This window comes from Pteronotus mesoamericanus, unplaced genomic scaffold (genome assembly GCF_021234165.1).
Source record: "Pteronotus mesoamericanus isolate MK-2021 breed Mesoamerican mustached bat unplaced genomic scaffold, CSHL_Meso_final contig_557, whole genome shotgun sequence".
NCBI lineage: Eukaryota > Metazoa > Chordata > Mammalia > Chiroptera > Mormoopidae > Pteronotus > Pteronotus mesoamericanus.
Window position 1 is genome coordinate 5,187,248 of NW_026555200.1, and position 18,769 is coordinate 5,206,016.

At 48.7% G+C, this 18,769-nt stretch overlaps 2 protein-coding genes across 2 annotated transcripts; both read right to left on the reverse strand.

The window, feature by feature from the left end:
* Window positions 1–1,732: 1,732 nt before the first annotated feature.
* CORT (cortistatin) lies at window positions 1,733–3,100 on the reverse strand. Its single transcript, XM_054579774.1, has 2 exons — window positions 2,948–3,100; window positions 1,733–1,951 (listed from the first exon to the last, which is right to left on the reverse strand). The coding sequence occupies exons 1-2, from the start codon at window positions 3,098–3,100 to the stop codon at window positions 1,733–1,735; spliced, it is 372 nt and encodes a 123-aa protein (XP_054435749.1).
* Window positions 3,101–8,839: 5,739 nt separating this feature from the next.
* On the reverse strand, window positions 8,840–18,232 carry CENPS (centromere protein S). The gene is made up of 5 exons (XM_054579773.1): window positions 18,112–18,232; window positions 15,276–15,399; window positions 14,605–14,638; window positions 10,707–10,773; window positions 8,840–9,066 (listed from the first exon to the last, which is right to left on the reverse strand). The coding sequence occupies exons 1-5, from the start codon at window positions 18,163–18,165 to the stop codon at window positions 8,926–8,928; spliced, it is 420 nt and encodes a 139-aa protein (XP_054435748.1). The 5' UTR covers window positions 18,166–18,232; the 3' UTR covers window positions 8,840–8,925.
* Window positions 18,233–18,769: the final 537 nt, after the last annotated feature.

Below are 18,769 nucleotides of genomic sequence, written 5' to 3' on the forward strand. Positions count from 1 at the left end.
TGAATTAGAAGTTGTCCAGGTGCTGACGTCCCATGTCGCCACATGTGACTGTACTGCACCACAGAAAGGTAGGCTAAGAAAAGTCTACCAAAAACCTGATGGTAGGAAATTACCCTAATTACCCATTTTACCCTAATTTATTAATCATGAGCATATTAATCTAGTCTCACATGCAGTTGATGCCAGCTAACGTTTTATTAATTCCCCTGAACTAGGATAGGCTCAGCCTTGATGGATTGCCTGGCAGTATCATTAGTTGAGCCTCATTATCCTTCAGATATTACTTAGTTCAAAGTTAAAATCCCAATCTTAAGGACTGCGTGCGTATGACCTCAATTGAAACTGAAAAACAATGGCCATGCTTTTCTTCTAGAAAACACTTAGAAGACAAAGTTCTGAAGGTTGGCTGGTCTTTCAGGCAGTCAACTCCCACCAGTGTGCTGACCCAGTTACTGGCCCCCAAAAGCTGCTGTGTTTGGAAATGTGGATGCTATTAAGGCTCTTCTATCACATCATACTTTTACTCAGCCAGTAATTAGGCACATGAGCTCAGCTCTGCGGAAACAGAACGGAACGGTCAGCAGTCAGACCCCGTGAGTCTGTCCCCCTGGCATCGGAGAGGGTGTCACAGTGTCCCCCCACCAGCCTTCGCCTAACTCCAGGTACAGGTCTCTGAGCTTTACAGTTTAGCATCTAGACATATCACCCCAGAAGTTTTCTTTAGAATCTATGATTCAAGGGTTATAGTCGTGTGTAACCAAGCAAGGATTTAGATGCTATGGTGGAAAATCAAAAATTTGATTAGGGTTTTGGAACTGAGCAACTTGTTTACTCCTAATTGCATTTGCAGACCAACATCCTGGTCCACACAGGGCTCAGCAGTGGCTCTGTATTCCCTCACAGAAAAGGAACCCCCTCCCTTAACTGACACGCACTGTCCCTTCTATGGGAGATCACTAAGGAACATGGAAATACAACAATTACACACTTAGCACATCTCTAGACATACGCACCTGCCTCTGAACAAGGCCTGGATCCTGGGACTCCGCAGGTCCTGGGGTTAGAACGCGAGGCCAGTGGGCTCCTGGCTGGGCAGCAGCACTGCTCAGCTTTCGGTGTGAAATAAACCTGAAGCACCCATCCATGAGGAGAATTCCAACAAATTTTGATTTACTAATTAAAATTAGTATGTGTGTAACAGCTGGTTCAAATGTAGCTTTTATAAACATGTCAGCATGATGTCTGTTTAATAGGATGACATTTGTTTTTTAATTAGTTTTTGCTAAATCATGAAGAATAACCATTTTGCTATTTGAGCAGTATTAAAAATTTGCTTTTAAAATGAGGGAAATATTTTTAAATTAGTTCGTATCAACATAAACTGAAATAAGATGTTACTCTGAACTTTTACACATGTAGCCTTTAGCTATTTTGAGTCCAAGACAAGGACAGACAACTGCCAGGCACATGACGAAGGTGGAGGCAAAGCCCCTGGCTGCACTGAGTACAATACAGCAAACCCCACAAAAGTCTTGCAAACACATTCGCTTTGGGTTCCAGATTACTCGAGACACTCAGCACTGGGCGTTACTGGAGTTTAAATTAAAAATACTTCTCAAATTACACAGAAACGAGAAGACAACTGAATAAAGAAGATAGATCACGGCTGCTTAATGCATTTTATTTGGATCCATCCTCACACTTCCTTGCTCGAGTAACCGCGGATAGAGCTTTACTTGCAGGAGGAGAAGGTCTTCCAGAAGAAATTCTTGCAGGGCACTTTATCTGGGCGCGTGGATTGCTGAGGGGGCGGGCCTTCCTGCCGTTTGGACACCTCCCGGGCTCCCCCGCCTATGAAGGGTGCTGCGCTGGCCTGGGAGGTCCACTCGTACCACCACGCTAGGAAAGTCAGCAGGCCATTCTTCTTGATTGCTGCCACTTCCTGCAGATGCTTTAAAAAGGAGAGGACAAAGAAAAATCAAACATCTGGCTCAGCCAGCATTAAAAGAAATAATTCCTTCCTCTCTTCAAAAAAAGAAAAAATGCTCTGGAATAATAAATCACATACCTGTTGAAAGATGAGAAAGTTAACACTTTAACTGCATTGCTCTAATTAGAGAAAAGGGAAAATTGAGAACTTTCCATCAGGAAAGAAAAAGACTGCTTATTTGGCCCATAATCTTCGCTGAGGCCCTTGGTTCAAAGAGGTCAGGAGACCTAGTGTTCTCCCCGAGAAGAGACTGACCACTCAGGAGCCCCCGAAGTGGGTCAGGCTGGGTGGGCACAGCTTTCCCCTCTCTGCTCTCAGTCCTGGCCATCCACAAATTGCTCTTCAAGACAGATCAGATTGGGACATGAAACTCTGGCCTTTCAGACTCCTTAGAAAGCTTCTTCCAGAGTCATCTGATGATAAGTGGCTTGTCTGAAACTCATCTGGTAATTTCAGAGAAAAATCCATTTTTAATGGTCAACTTTATGTACTCTTCTTGGAACTTTTTCAAAATGGAAAAAAAGAGAAAAATAAATCACCTCAGGAAGTTACGAGTTCTCACAGTGGAAATGCAATGCTGTCAATTCCTCTGAGCCGGTGAGAACGTGTGCTGTGTATATAAATTAAGATTCTAGATGCACATGTGTGTGTGCTCCTAAACCTGCAGCGCGCTCCGCGGTCACTCTGTGACAGACCGGTACGACCATGTAACACGCAAAGCCGAGCAGATGCAGGCAGCTGGCACAAGGAAGCTCCGCTGAGTTTCTCAACTTTCTGACTGAAGGTAAACGAGGTCGGCGGTCTGTGTGCACATCACAGCGCCGCGGGGCAGCCGTGCAGCCCGCCCTGCACGCCTGGCCGGGCAGATGCTGGGGGGACCACAGGCATGGCCCAGGAGGCCAGGCGGCCAGGCAGCCAGAAAGGGGCTAGTGGGAGGCCAAGGCAGAGGCTACTCACCCCGTGGTGGCTGTCCTGGCCAGCGAGGCCGCCCTCCGGGGGCCGGGCAGCGGCGGCCCCTGGGAGCAGCGGCGGCAGCAGCAGCAGCAGCAGGCAGAGGGGTGGCATTCTGCGGGCTGACAGGCACTCCTCAGCAGCTCTGCGGCGGCTCATCTTTCTTGACAGCCCCGAAATCAGGGTTTTGTGGCCATGGGTCCCTTCTTTGGGGACGGGGGCGGGGGGGGGGGGTATTTTTAGCTCAACCTGCAGCTGGTTTTTGTACACATACCTGTGTAGAGCCTGCACTGCCCCCCCAACACTCGAGTGGTGACGCATATGCCACAGCAATCAGCGCCCACAAAAGCGCTTTTGGATGGGACTTAACTCCATTAAAGCCACAGGTCTTTGCCTGTGTTTAGAGCCGATTTGCTCTTCCTCCGCAATTCATGTGCACTCACTTCTGAAGACGTTCCACTTCCTCGTAATCAAGCCTGTAGCAAGCAGGAAGCCATGAAAACAAAACCGAGTGATTTAACGCCGCACAAATTTAGCTTTGGATAAGGAGCTTGCTCTCTGGAAGCGTGCCCACAGAAGAGCATCACCGAATCTGCTACAGGCACAAGAAACAAGGTCGCAGCGAGGGCTCCGGCAGCCGCGTCAAGCATCCCCCGGCTTCACAGGAGCACAGGCAAGGACGACCCCAGCGGCTGCTCCCCAGCCCAGCAGGCTGGACACTGACCCTCGGCCCCGGTCCTCTCACGCTGTGCACGAACCCAAACTGCCTTACTAAAATTCAGATTAAAACACCGATTCTGACGCGCTGCAAGGAGGGTAGTTCTAACAAGCGCCCAGGTGATGCTGACCCCGGAGTAGCCAGGCTCAAGTACAGTGTTTTTCAAACTGCTACTGGCCACTCACTAGTGGGTCATAAACTAGCATTTTTTTTATTCTCACCTGAGGACATTTTTTCATTGCTTTTAGAGAGGAAGGAGGGGCGGAGAAGGAGAGGAAGAGAAACATCGATGTGAGAAATACTGATCAGCTGCCTCCAGTACACATCCCAACCAGGGCTTGAACCTGCAAGCTAAGCATGTGCCCTGACCAGGGATTGAACTCACAACCTTTTGGTATACAGGACAACACTCCAACCAACTGAGCCACACCAGCGAGGGCTAAAGTAGCACTTTTTTTTTAATGAAACAGAAATTAGAGTGCATCACCGGGAGTACAGAGAAGCTTGTTTCATCTGAGTGTTAGGCGTAGAACATCTTCCTGAAGGACCTGCACTTGACCCGCCCCTGGGCCGACTCTTCCTGAGGACGGCACCACTGCTGAGAAGTGCAGTCTGGGACGTCCTCTGTGCACCGCCCCCCGCCCCCCACCGGCTTTTCCTCACAGGCCCCACTTTCGGAATCACAGAAACAAACGCACAGCTCCTGTGCCCCCAACTGAGACCACTACTACAATCTGAAACATCCACCACACACCTACTAAAGGTGACCGATATCCAAGGCAAGGTTCTAAGTGAAGTAAAGCAACCGAAGCACTGACCGCTCTTTCCAGAAGTGAACATTAACATTTTCCTTTTCCCACAGGCCTGGCTCGTACATCTTCTTCACAAGGGGAATTTCCATCTTAAATTTCATTTCACGACAGGCTTGCTGTTTAAGACTCCAGGTGAAACTGCCATGGCCTGAGGACCCAGGCTGCCCACACTGCTCGTTGCTTTGTTTTGCCTAATGCAATTCCCACAAATGCTATTACAATTCTGAGCTGCAGATGAGAGAGGCACAGCAGCTCTGCCAGCGTCCGACTTCCTGAGTATATTTTGCAGATTTCAGTCAATGGCCTCGGGAAACACTCTCAGCACCTTGCATGTACAAAGGAGCCACGCCATCCAGCCGCCAGCGCTGCCGCAGCCTCGCTAAGGGCGGGCTCCCTACTGCACAAGGGGACAGCGGTACTTAGTGCACAAGTGTGCCAGGGGGGGTTCTTTGAGGAAGGCTTCGTGCTTTCTTGTTACTGGCCGTTTTCAAGGCACTGGCAACATAGCTTAGGTTTTTCAAGCTGAGTGCTCTAAAGTCCTGGCTTTGCCATTTAATCAATCTCCCCGTGGCCTCTTTCCTCATCTGCAAAATGGGGATAAGAGAACAGCGCCTGCTGCCTACCTCACAATTGCCAGGACCAGGTTAGGATCACGTAAAGCCCTGGGTGCAAATGGAATGCACACTAGGCGCTCCTGTTAAAACTGTTGAGAAGATGCGCTCAACCAGTGCTCCCCCGGTAGTGGAAAGGGCTCCTCACTGTGAGCGTGGGAAATCCCTGGTTAGAGCGCAGGAACCTCGGCAAGGGCTCCCGCTCACCCACGGGCACACCGTAGGCTCCAGGGAGCACGTCCTCACAGGGCTCCTGCCACGCCAGGCTCTACACAAGCAGCCTGCCTTTCGGAACACCACCGTCTAATGTTTGATGCAAGAGTGTGTTTCTGAAAAGAGATACAGTGGGACCTTTGGTGAAAAGGAATTCAGTATTGGATTATTTTGAAAAACAAAGACTGCTTTTTCTGAAAGGCAGAAGAGGGCCCAGACAGAAGTTAAGACGGTGGAAGACTTTCCTCTATGAACAGAAGAAACCTGGAATTGTTCGTATCCAATATGAGACAGGGCTCCCTGTCCCTGGGGGGCTCAGCAGAGCCTGGGGAACCGCAGGTCAGGAAGGCTGTGGGAGGGGCTCCCCACTAGTGGGAGGAGACTCCACAGTTCAGTAAAGGGAACGGGAGGTCCAGGTTACCTTTCCTGGGAGGTCAGCTGTGTGCGAGGCAGGGCAGACCCTTCCCAGGGCATTCCAGTCACTGCAATGTGAAGAAAGGGATGCTGAGGCTGGCCTGGCTCTTAATTTCAGTAATAAAAATTAACACAGGATCACCCTGGCTGGTGTGGCTCAGTGGACTGAGTGCCAGCCTGCAACCCAAAGGGTCGCCAGTTCAATTCCCAGTCTAGGACACATGCTTGGGTTGAGGGCCAGGTCCCCAGTAGAGGATGTGCAAAAGGCAACCACACATTGATGTTTCTCTCACCCCGCCCTTCTCCCTCCTTTCCCCTCTCTAAAAATAAATAAAATCTTTAAAAAAATTTTTTTTAAAAAATTAACACAGGATCTTTTATTTCAAGCTTTTTGAGGAACTGGCATACAAGGAAGACAATAAATATTAAAAATGTAAATTGCCCCACCTATGTTACCAGGCCACAGTTATTTCAAAGACCTCTGCTTCTTTATGGTGAATTGTCTGCTATAAAGACGGTAAGTCTAGTTAAAGTTCAGATGCACTTCCAGGGCTCTGAGGAAGCAAGCCCATGAGAGAGAGCCCTCCAGCACTCCTTCCTGCCACTGAGACGTGAAGGCTGGCTGGCATGGCCCTGGACGTCCAGAGTAAATGCGCCCCTGGCTGGACGGTGTGGTGGGGAAGAGGCTGTTCCTGAGACCACAGGGAGTGCAGTCAGCTATTCCCAACAAAGTCTGACCACCTGCGTTACAATCCCTGAAAAATCTGAGACCACACATCTAAAATATGAACAGGCCATACATTAATATGCAAATTAAACCAAAAGGTTACAAGAACACCAAGTTAACTTTCTCACATGGCTAGAAAACTTCACGTCAGAACCCTTAGGCCGGCAGGGCGGGGCCCTCCACAACCCTCCACCCAGAGACAGAACACCCATGGTGCACGCAGGTTCCCCACTTTATCATGCGTATACCAAGTTTCTGGGGCTACAGAAATCTGTAAGACTAGCTCTGGCTGGTGTGGCTCAGAGACTTGAGTGCTGACCTGCAAACAAAAAGGTCAGAATTCTACTCCCAGCCAAGGCACATGCCTGGGTTGCAGGCCAGGTCCCCAGTAGGGGGTGCACAAGAGGCAACCACACACTGATGTTTCTCTCCCTTTCTCCCTCCCTTCCCCCCTCTCTAAAAATGGATAAAATTTTTTAAAAACACCCGTAAGAATAAGCTGCATTATGATCGTTCTACTCATTTCCTCTTACTGTCACGTGTAACCTCACTGCACGGTATTTTTAACCCTATCTCACTGATAAGAACTCCACGTTTCAAAAAGTCATATAGCTACCAGAGTGGTAAAACCAGGACGCAACCAGGTTATGCCCACATTTGGAAACTCCATACTAGTTAGCCTCTAAACTCTCCTCAGGGATGAGTTTTGGGAGAACTTACCTGAAAATGAAATTAACATGCAGGGAGTGGGAGCGTGGAGGGGGCCTAGCACACGGTGACCGAAGGTAGTTTGATCTGGGTGGTGGGCACGCAGTGCAATATACAGATCTGGTATTATAGAAATGCACACTTGAAACTTGTATGATCTTATTAACCCCAATGAATTTAATTTAAAAAATAAACTAACATGCAGATCTTTGGCTGGAATGCACTTTAAGGGTGGAAGCCTTCATGATTCCCTTTTCCTTCACTGATGTGACAAAGATGTCATATCTAACATGACATCACATGATTAGTTATTTGCAGAAGCTGAAACTAAAGTTTAAATTCAAAGCTTTATGGGGGTGGGAGTGGAGGTGGGAGAGGGTATGGGGGGGATAAATGGTAATGGAAAACTACAATAAAAAATTCTTAAAAAAAAAATCACAACAAAAAAAATTTTTAAAAGACACTGCCCCCCGCCCCAAATAAAAACAGCTTTACTAGGACAGCAGCTTAGCATCTCTTTTTGACAGTCAGACTTTGAGGTGTCTTGTGATAATTATATTTGGACATTGATGGTAAAAATTCTATCCAGAATGCACCCCGATCCCTTCGCAAGTCAGGACCCTGAATGTATGTAGTCTCCACTGGTCGGCAGATCCTGGGCAGCTGGCTACCCTCATCAAGCTTCGGCCTGCTCGTCGGCAACACGAGGATAACCACACACACCCTGAACAAGCTGTGGGCATCCAGCGAGGCACCCGTGGAGCGCCCGGAGCAGAGCCCAGCACGCCGAGGGCTCTGTAAGTGCCAGGCCCACTCCGCACCCCTGCCACCCCAGTGGGAAAAGGGCGCGCCCGGGACCTCTAAGAAACTCCAAAGAGAAGACAGCAGACCCAGGGCTCCTGGAAGCGTCACCACTTGCAGACTAAGCGAGGACAGCACCCGGGAGGGTTTGGCGGAGCCGGAGACCAGGTCTTGCTCTCGAGCAAAGCAGAACCACAGTTTAATTATGAAACAGCCTGAAGAGAAGTCCCATAAACTATGTTTCTGAAAAAATCACCTTCAATAAATAAAACAGACCATTTCATCAACCTTTTTACCTTGTGATCCCAAGTGACATGGGTTTAAAACACCGGTAATCAAAAGAACTAAGTAAATAGCACTGGCTGGTGTGGCTCAGAGGATTGAGTGCCAGCCTGTGAACCAAAGGGTCTCCTCCTGTTTGATTCCCAGTCAGGGCACATGTCTGGGTTACAGGCCAGGTTGCCAGCAGACGGTGCGCGACAGGCAACCACACATTAATGTTTCTCTCCTCTTTCTCCCTCCCTTCCCTTCTAAAAAATAAGTAAATAAAATCTTGAAAAAAAGAACGAAATAACTACAGCTTTATTCATCTTCCAGATTTATCCATCTTCCAATGGTCAGCCTGGAAAATTATGTAAAAGAATAAGGAAATAACTAGGATTTCTGCTTGAAAAACAATCAATCATATTTAACTGCTAACGCAATTTTATTAATTGCAATAGATATAATTGCCAACATACACCGCTCACACACAAACCTTTCTTATGCCTTTCAATAGGACACAGGGGGAGTATTTTGCTTAAGAGTTTCCAGTTCTCTTTCACACTGGCTTCTGCAGTCAGCGACTTGGAGAATACAGCACCAAAAGCCTCTTCGCCTTTTTTTCCCCCTAATCTCCACTTATTCTTTCAAAATTCCCTTTGTGGCAATGTGCATTTTGATGGTGCTACCTGCTGAGGGTTGCTTTTCCCAGTGAGAGTTTAATTCTCACTTTCCACTTCTCCAGCCTCTGTGGTCTCTACTGAATTTTTGTTTCCATCCTCCAACTTCTTTTTCTTCTTTGTTTTTCGTTCTATATTGAACTGAGCAATCTCTTCATTTTTCTCTGTGATGTATTTTAGCTACAAAAAAAAATTTTTTTAATTTTATTTGTATCTGGTTGTAAAGCCATTTTATAAACCTAGGGGGAAAAAACCCTACACTCTCTCCCAACCACTTCCACCCAAAAAATCTGGTTGGAAAACCCCGGGTCACATTCCTTACAATTAAACAGAGCTTCAAATTCTTCCCCACAGCAGGAACCAACTGCGAAAGTCAACTCCCTGCCACTCACATACGCCATCAAACAGGAAGGAGCTCCTTGAGTAACCAACAAATTAACACTTGGAGCTCACAGAAGGCATGCCAATCACAAATATACTTTACAAAGCACAAATCTGGTCAATATCCTCCTAAATTTATCCAACTAAAATTGTTGAGCAACTACTATGTACCACATATTAGGGATACAAGATAAACAAGACACCCTGCCTTAAGGGAGAATTTAGTCAAAGGAGCAAATTTAGCTGTATGTCTTCGTTAATAAGCTTCTGCCAGATGAAACACAAGAGTCCAAAATAAAGACAGTGTTCTGAAGTACACAAAAGCAACGGCAACAGTTTTGCTTTTAATGCTCTAAGAGGACTTGCACTGACCACTCCCCTGCCGAAGACAGAAACCGCTCCCTGCAGCCAACCGGGTGGCAGCACAACCCAGAATGTACAAGGAAGAAATCCCCCCTCCACTGGGACTCAGCACCACCAGCACCTTAGCTCTTTCACTGCGGAATCGTATCATCTTTAACCTTGACTTAAATTTTGAAGAAAGCATGGCAGAAAAGTAAAGGCCAGAAAGAGCCTAGCAGAAACAGCACTAATGCAGGGACAAAAGGTCACGGTTCGGCTGTCAACCAGGGAGCCCGAAAGTTACCCACTCCGGCTGCTGGCCTGTAGAATGGGCTATGATGTCATGTCATTAAAAACTCTCTCTCATAGGGTGGCTGTGAGGTTGAGATAATACACATTAAATATCTATAAAAAGCCCCCATGAATGGTCAGTTGCTATAGAAATTTATTCAACAACTACTTACTTAGCACCTACTGCATGCCAGGCCCTATTCTAGGCACAGCAGATGGAGCAGAGAAGAAAGAGATGAAAATCCCTGCCCTCGTGCTGCTCCCATCCTGGGGAGGAACAGAAAGCGTTTCCCCTGCCAGGCTTCACAGGTGCCTTGGGTCTGCCACCAGCCCAGCCACCGGACTGGGAGGTCACAGCATCCCCTGCAAAAGGAGGGCCGGTCAGGATGACCTCTAGGTTTCCTTGAAAAGACAGAAAATCATCTGCCCATCCCAGCTTTGCAGATACTCCTTCCCCACCTGGCGCCTCAGGAAAACTGTGGGCACTGCAGTGAAACCAGCCCCATGCGCTATGACCCGTCGCTGACATCACGCGGTAAATGAAACATGGGACCGAAGTTTTGAGATATTACAAAAAGGCAAACCATGAAATCCAGAGAGTGCTGATTAGAAAATTTCAAATTGGCTTGGCAAGATCCATCTTAATGAAAGAAAGGCTATAAATTACGGGCAGGTCTGAATGGTTCAACCATCTCTCGTTTTTAATGCAAGGTGCCCTGGGGAATCACTTCGTGGCTAAAAGTGATTAATCGGGAATAATGTATTCTGATGGGAAAGGGGAGTGAGGGAAGGAATCCGTCTCTCACCAGTGAATTACTCCTCCTGGCTAAGAGCTTCACGTCTTCCGTGCTAATTGTGCTTCTTTTCGCATGCCTGTAGAAAGGGCAGAAGCAATTCACCAAAATGTTTGGTATTATTCAAAGTTTTGATGAAACACAGAAGTTCATGGTCAGACTTCAGACTAGCAAGAATCTCAAAGTAGCCCATCTTTTCAGATTCAAGTCATTAAGCAACAGGGACACAAAAACGAATAAAATGACGAGCCAAAATACCAATCAGATAAGCGTCCGTTCACTTCCACTGAGGGCCGAGGGCGCCTGCAGAATACGAGCGCAGAGAGGAGGCTGCGGCATCAAACCTCCCAACGGGCCTTGTGTGGTCACAATGGTCAGGGCAAACAGCAGAAAAAGCAGGGTCACTGTACAACTTCAGTGAAGAGAGAAAACGGCACAGTCTCACAGTGCTCAAAAGAAGCATGAAAGCCCTGGCCAGACAGCTCAGCTAGTGAGAGCATTGTCCTGATACGCCAAGGCTATAGGCTCAATCCCCAGTCGGGGCACATACAAGAATCAACCAATAAATGCAAAAGTGAGTGAGCAACAAATCGATGTTTCACTTGCTCTCTCTCTCTCTCTCAATTTTTTTTTAGATTTTATTTATTTATTTTCAGAGAAAAGGGAAGGGAGGGAAAAAGAGAGGGAGAGAAACATCAAAGTGCAAGAGAAATAGCAATCAGTTGCCTCTTACATGCCCCCAACTGATTAAATAGAAAAACAAAGGGAATTTCTGTAAGGCATGGCTTTCCTTAGACCAAGGCCCTGAAGCCCTTCCCCAAGGGCTCGGTCGCAGGAAAAGCTCACGCAGATGCGACTCCCAACGCCCCGTCGCCCAGCACGGGGCAGCGTCCGCTCCGACGACAGCCTAGTTGGAACAAAGAACATCCTTCACACTGGAGTCTCTTTCTTGCTCATAAGTTGGACTCAAATTTTCTCTCCAATCCCCTTATCTTTGCCTCAAAAGGTAATTTGATATAATAAACTCTATTAAGCTCTATTCAATAATTTGTTACTCTACACACTTTCTTGCCATTTCTGACTTCCTCCAAAAATAAGTAGGAAGAGTGTATGTAGGTACAGGTAGGAATCTTTGTATCCAAAGCAAAGTGGCCTGTACACAATAGGTCAAGACTGAATATTGGCTGAACTACAGACAAAGTCACACAGAAATTATATTCCATAATTTGGCCAAATTATTCCTTCACATCCTCCTAAGTGTCCAAATATCACATGTCATCTTATCATGTTGGGCAATATCTGCCTGTCCTGGGATAAAATCCATTTCAGGAGATAACTTCCAATTAGTCACCTGCAAGGACCAAGGTGAAGAGGGGAAAAAAGTCAGACAGGCGATACAACAGCAGCCACAGTGTGTGAAGCCCGTCCCTAGACGTCCTTGGGGAGGGCGTTAGTGCGGCCACGGACCAGGGTGGCCCTCGTCTCGGTCGCCCCCTCCGGCTGCAGTCGGCATTTCATTCTCTGAAGTGCAGTAGCAGGACCGAGTCCGAGGGAGCAGCCCGCTGACCTTGCACAGCATGAGGTCAGCCTCTCTGTTCACAAAGAAGGGTGAACAGATAAGAGGTGACCGAGTCCGTCCGCTCTCGTCCTCAGCTGGTCCCTGGTCTCCGGGCACATCGCGGGCTCTTCTAAAGCAAACCTCTGACTGCGCAATGGCACTCCAGGGAAAACAACAAAGCGACTTCTTTGTATAACACTTTCAGCAACACTGGTTTTATAGGTTATTCCCAAAATGTTCCTAAAATTTACTTACTATAGAATATCTATCTTCTTCAAAACACTCCATCTTTAACACATTAACAATACGGACTAGAGATTTCAAAGCTAAATACAGGGAATTCACAATTTAAACTGAGAGACAATTTCTCCAAAGTTTATAGGTGAATTGAATATTCAGAATTAAATGTATCTTCTCACAGAAACAATGTTACAGGCAGCCCACAAAGGCTACTTAATACTTCTAGACCTCTGATCACTGTGAGGAATCTAACCAGTCCGCACTTGGGGGACTTCTCCCAGGAGCCACGGCTCTAGGAGCGGAGACTGGATGACAGGGGAAACCCAAAGCCACAGGATAAGCAAAGGTGACCTCCTGGGAATATCAATCTATTCAGTGATAAACTTTAAAACAGGATTTTTTAAATATGAGAACTAGAATATTATGAAAACCAACATAAAACTAAAGACAAAGGATGGGTCTTCAAAGAAAATCTGCTCTTGCGTTCACTCCAGTTCTTGTTTGGAAGGAAGTGTGAGGAGCAGTGGGGGACACGGGACAGGAGGGGCTGTGGTGCTCGCGGCGCCTGAGGCCACAGACAGTCCCCCTGGGAGAACGGCCGCTGACGGCCTGCACCCAGACTCCTGTCTCCAGGAGGTGAAGTCTCGCCACGTGGAGCGTCCAGGCTCTGTGACACGCACACACCACTTGGTCCCCAGTACCCAGGAAAGGAAATTAACCTTTCAATGTAATTGTAAAAACACAGAGGAACTGAAAACTTAATGATTACAATGCTAAATATTTCTAATTTCATTTTTATTTCTAATATTTTGCAGAAGTATTAAAAAATGTTCATTGTCTTTTCCTACAACTAACACAGAAATGGCAAAAAAAAGAAAAAAAAGAAAAAAAAGTCACCACCAGGGGCACAGCACTGGTGGCAGAGGCCAGAGATGCTAACAAACCTCCTACGACTCACAGGACGGTCCCCACAACAGCAAATCCCTCCAAACGGCAACTGTGCTCAGGTGGGGGGACCCTGATCTCTGTTGATAAAACTTCACAAATCGAATAATCATTTGTCTACTTATTTACACTTTTGTGTCTCCCTTTGTAATAAGAGTTGTATTTAAAAAAAAAGAAGAAGAAGAAAAGAAATGGCAAGTAAAGGTGATAAACGTATTTCACAGGAGACACGGGGGTGGGAAGTAATGGGCCCCAGGTAAGGGGCAACAGCCTGAATTAACAATGAATAAATCATATGAGCCATCAGTATCCCATAATATTACCTTATTTCTTTTGGCCAAGTTGAAGATGCTAAGCAGTTTTTAGGGACTCGTATATACAGGAAGCGGAAAGATTTAGAGCCTGCCCTCTGAGAACCTGCTGCTTTAATTCATTCAAAGTGTTCACCCGAGAGGCAGAGAGCTACTGGGAGCAAGGTGAAAAGTACTGGGTGCAGGAGGGGCTGGCACCAACTCAGAAGTGGGAGCAAATGAGAAAGCTTCAGCCCTTTCAGGCCTTAGTCATTCAAATTGCTTCATAAAAGCAATTCGTTGCAATTGTTTTCAATTACCTGAGGTGCTAATTGAAGAGATGAGCATAAATCACCTGTAAAAGCTAAAGCTTTACCAGCTGAAAGCAAGTCGCCCACTTTGCAAGGAGTGTATGTCTCACTCGGAACAAACGCAGCAAAGGCAAGCCTGATGTGGCTCCGTGCTGCCATTATCCGGCCACCTGCCAGCGATCGCCGCCTGGTGCCCCGTGCACCCGGTGTGGGGACCAGGCCCCCGCATCCGCCACCCTGCAGAATCAGTCTTGAAAGCACGCAGGCCTCGCACATGGCGCGTCCTGGAGGCACCATTCATGCCTTTTTAACCTGAAGCTGAATAACTTCAGCTCTCTTAACAAAAATACTTGGAAAACTTCAAAAAATGCCAAATCAAGTCTGAATGGACGTGATTACAGCAGATGTTATATTCTTGTGGAATCCTGATTAGAGATGAGCCTCCGCAAAATACCAAAAACAAAAAAACCCGAATAGCTAAAGCTCTCCTGAAATATACCACCAGATGGAGAGTATCAATAGAATGTAAACAAACACAGTAGCAGAAAATCAAGCTCTTCACCCACCTTGCAAACATTTCAAGGTCTTTGGCAAAAGTTTCTGAAAGAAAAAAAGAGATGTGCTTCAGCTCCCTGACCACATCCTGTCTGAGGAGGAACAGGGAGACCTCGGTTCCACAGCAAGCTCAGGCCCTCCCCGCAGCCCCGGCACAGCCTGGGCACCCTCGGCCGCGTCTCATTATGACCGCCTTGTCCTCTGGCCCCCAGACCCTGTACTCCGAGCTTTCTGGTAACTGGGGCTACACCTTTCATTCTAGAAGCTATCCCTTAACTTGACATTCTGTTACAAGTTAGGGCTTGCGAGGACATTAATTTCCTGTGAAGTCAAGCAAATACCTCTGCCACAAGCTCCGCTGTCAAATAAACTATGGGTGATATAAAAATGTTATAAAGCAATGAAATAAAAAATTTAATGTCTAATGTTCCAGGCAGTTTAAAACAATAAAATAAAGGTGCTAATGCCCCAGTGTTAGTGTAATAGAAAAAAACCGTTCTTTCATAAACTATCTAAATCTGACAGCCAGGAACAAAGCTGCTTCATGAACAGTGTGAGGTGACAGTGCTCTGTCTGGAGGTGACCCGCCCCACAGCACTCACCCACCCACCCACCCACCCACTTCTCCCGGCGAAAACCCCCGGGGCTTCCGTGCCGGCGCAGGAAGGCCCGAGCCTCCTACCGCACTGCCGGAAGGTCGCCTCCGAGATCGCCGCGATGGTCTGCTTGCTGAGCTGCACCTCCCTGTCCGAGGCAACCTCCGCGCAAAGGCAGCCCACGGTGTAGTGGACGGCAGCCTTCAGCCTCTGAAGCAAACACCAAAATATCTTGTGAGGGGGGTTGCAAATAAGAGCTTTTCACATCTTAAAACAGTAAGACCAAGGAGAGGCTCAGCTCAGCCTCACTCCTGCAGCCCTTTCCATGACGGCTCGGTGACTTTCCAAGTGCACTAATAAATTAGTGAGGCCCTCTCGGGTGTGACTTGTAGAAACATTACTTCCTGGTTAATGGTTATGACTTAGGTCAGGTAAAGACAAGGAATTACGGTGGCAGGTCAGCGGGGAGAGATGTCAGATGGCACTGCCAAGTGTCTGCATGACTCAACTCAGTCCACAAATGTGCTCCAAGTCCCCACCAAGTGAGGGCATATGCTGGGTGCTTGGGGAACACAACGAAAAACCAGATGGGGACTTTTTTGCCTGGATGGGGGTTAATCAAGTAAACACAGAGGGACCCCAATCCTCTGCTGCAAGTCCCTGCCGCCCCAAGGTCGCATGTGGCGAAGGAGGGATGATCAGGATGACACCAGGAAGGCTCTGGGGGCACATCTGGCCCTCCTTCGAGGGCTGGTTTGCAGCCCCTCAGCAGGACCCTCCCAGCCCCTCAGCAACCTTGTTAGATCCGGGAAAACATCTCTCTTCCCCACACAGAGGAGCAGAGGAGCAAGGCAAGCTAAGCCAAGGTTTTCATCTCATGTCAGCGAACTTGTGTCTGTTCCATCTCTGTGCTAGAAACAGCTGAACAGGGCGTGGGGACAGCTGACCCCAAGGCAGCATGGGTTCAGCATGGAGGAGTCCCGGACCCTGGAATAAGGGACAGGCAGGTGAAGCACCTAAGCTGAGGTCGTGGGCAGAGGAGACAAAAGGACCGTCACCCTGGGAGGGATAAAGGCCCCCCCAAGGTCACCTTTCCTAGGCATGTGGGGGATGGGGTCAGGAGTGAGAGGAGGGGACAGGGCTCCAGCCAGTTTCCCTGTCCCTCCTCCTCCCGAGCCTCTTGGACTGGGCTAAGAGCCTCTTCACTGCCACAGACATGTGAACTCCTCAAGGACAGGACCTCATCAGCTTTGTTCTCTGCGGTCCACCGGGTGCCGAGAACGGCTGCTTGAAGGAATGATCCTCAACCTGCTCGCCACTGAGGATGAGGGTGGCATTTCTCAGCCCAGAAGGTGGTAAAAGGGGTCAGTATATGGTGACAGATTTGACTTTGGGTGGTGGGCACACGATGCAATGTACAGATGATGTAGCACAGGAGTGTACACTTGAAACCTATATAAATTGAATTGATAATTTTAAAAAATGTTCTCAGCCCATCTTTGCAGGGTCACTTGTTTAATCAGTAAGCATTTACTGTCTACCAACAGCCAGGCTCGGTACCAAGGGCTGAGTATACAGAAATGAAAAGGACAGGCCCTGATCTCCAAGTTTGTCTCCCACTAAACCTCCGCCGTGAACAGACTCTTCAAAACCATCATGAAAGGCAAAGAGCTGGGGAGTCGTTCCAGGGACGACCAAAGAGACACGTGATCCTTGGCCGGGTCCTGGATCAACGAAAAAAGATCACTAAAAGAAATCTCTTTGGGACAGCTGGGGAAATGTGAATTTGGACTGAGCACATTATCTAATGATAATAGAATTTCGTCAATACTGGCCTCCCTGAGTGTAATAATTGAGATTACATCGGGGGTTGGGAGACGCATACCAAAGTACCAAAAGGTAAAAGTGAATTACTTTGCAATTAATTATTAAATAATTCAGGGGGGGAAAGGGAGCAAGGGAGCAAAAGCAGCAAAAAGTTAACAACTGGTGAATGGAGGTGAGGCGCATATGCGTGTTGAGTGCATTAGTCTTGAAACTTTTTCTGAAAGCTTCTCAAAATAAAAGGAAGGGATGGGTAAACAGCGCCCGAAATGTGATGCTTCATAGGAAGGAAACTCCCAGGTACCGAGCCCATTCACGTGTCCCTTCAGTTAACCCTCTTCGAGGCTGTCACCTGGTTCCTGCTTCCCACGTCCTGACAGCGCACTCTTCTGTTCTCATCGCTCGGCCACACTGTACTCATTCCCGGGCGGCTTAAGACCCGCCACTACCCGACGCGGGGTCATTACCACTCTGACTTTCCATATAAGAAAACCGAGAGTGGCAAAGTCAACACCACCCTCCCGCTGCCGAGATGATGTAGCACAGGAGTGTACACTTGAAACCCCGGGGCCGAGAGGTGAACGCACCCCGCAGCGGGGACGCCGGGCCGGGGCGGCGCGGTGCGCACCCAGCTCCGAGGCCGCCCTGCAGATCGGAGGGCACCGCTTACGGGGGCCAAGCCAACACCTAGGGCTCGAGCCGCACACAGCGCACCGGGCTCCGGGCTACGCGCTTAGCCCGGATCCCCTGTAATGCTCACACCCCACCCTCGCAACGACCCTGTCTGAGAAGGGAGACCGGGGCGGTCGCAGAGCCAAGAGGCCAGCCTCAGCCGCCGCCAGGCGCGGGGCGCGCCGCACTCCGCGGGAAATCCACCGCCTCGGCGCGTTACCGTGGAAACCGCCTCCCAGCACCATTGCCTCCCCGCCCCCCGCGCGCGGCCGCCAAGCCGCCACCTGCGCAGGCGCCCTGCCGGGGCGCGCCCCTGCCCCTGGGTGGTGGACCCCGAGGCGAGGACGCGCGAGGCCTATGAGGTTTTTCCTCTCCAGATACGACGCCGTCCTCCCCCAGCCCAGCCGGGACACGATCCTCCTATACCTGTTGATAAGAGAATCGCTCCTGTTCCTCGGCCCCCTCTTCCTCCTCCTCCATCACAGCGAAGACCCAGGCAGGCGCGCGAGTGCGTAAGGAGGACGACCCTACGGGGCAGTCAGATTTTCCCGCCACGGCACCCGGCGACGGGCCGCGCGGAGGGACAAAGCGCGAAGCTCCACTCTGCCTCGAGCGCGCCCCCTGGCGGCCGCTCTGGGAAGGGCCCTTCGCGGTTGGTGGGCTCAGGCTGGTCCAGTGCTTCGTTGGGTGCGGGAGCTGGGCCGCCGAGGCCCAGCTCCCTGTAGACACCTAGACTCAGCTCGGTCCTGGCCTAGCGGTTCACCAGCGCTGGGAAAGAATGCGTGTGTGTGTGTGTGTGTGTAGGGACAGCAGTGTCCTGCCCCATTCCTTACTGTACCTTCCATACAACTCTATAGCTCCAATTTGCAGTGTGCCTTGCAAAATCTACTGTGAGTTTTTATCCATCTGCCACCAACAATAGTGTCACAAAGTCAGACCACAGATAAATGCATGGTTACTATCCAGTTCAGTGAATACGTTGTTCAGCTCACGTCGTTACCATTGACAAAGGAGTATAGTTTTGATACAAACGTTGACTGATTTTCCTTTATGTTTACGTAAAACAATGAAACCTAGCCTTGGA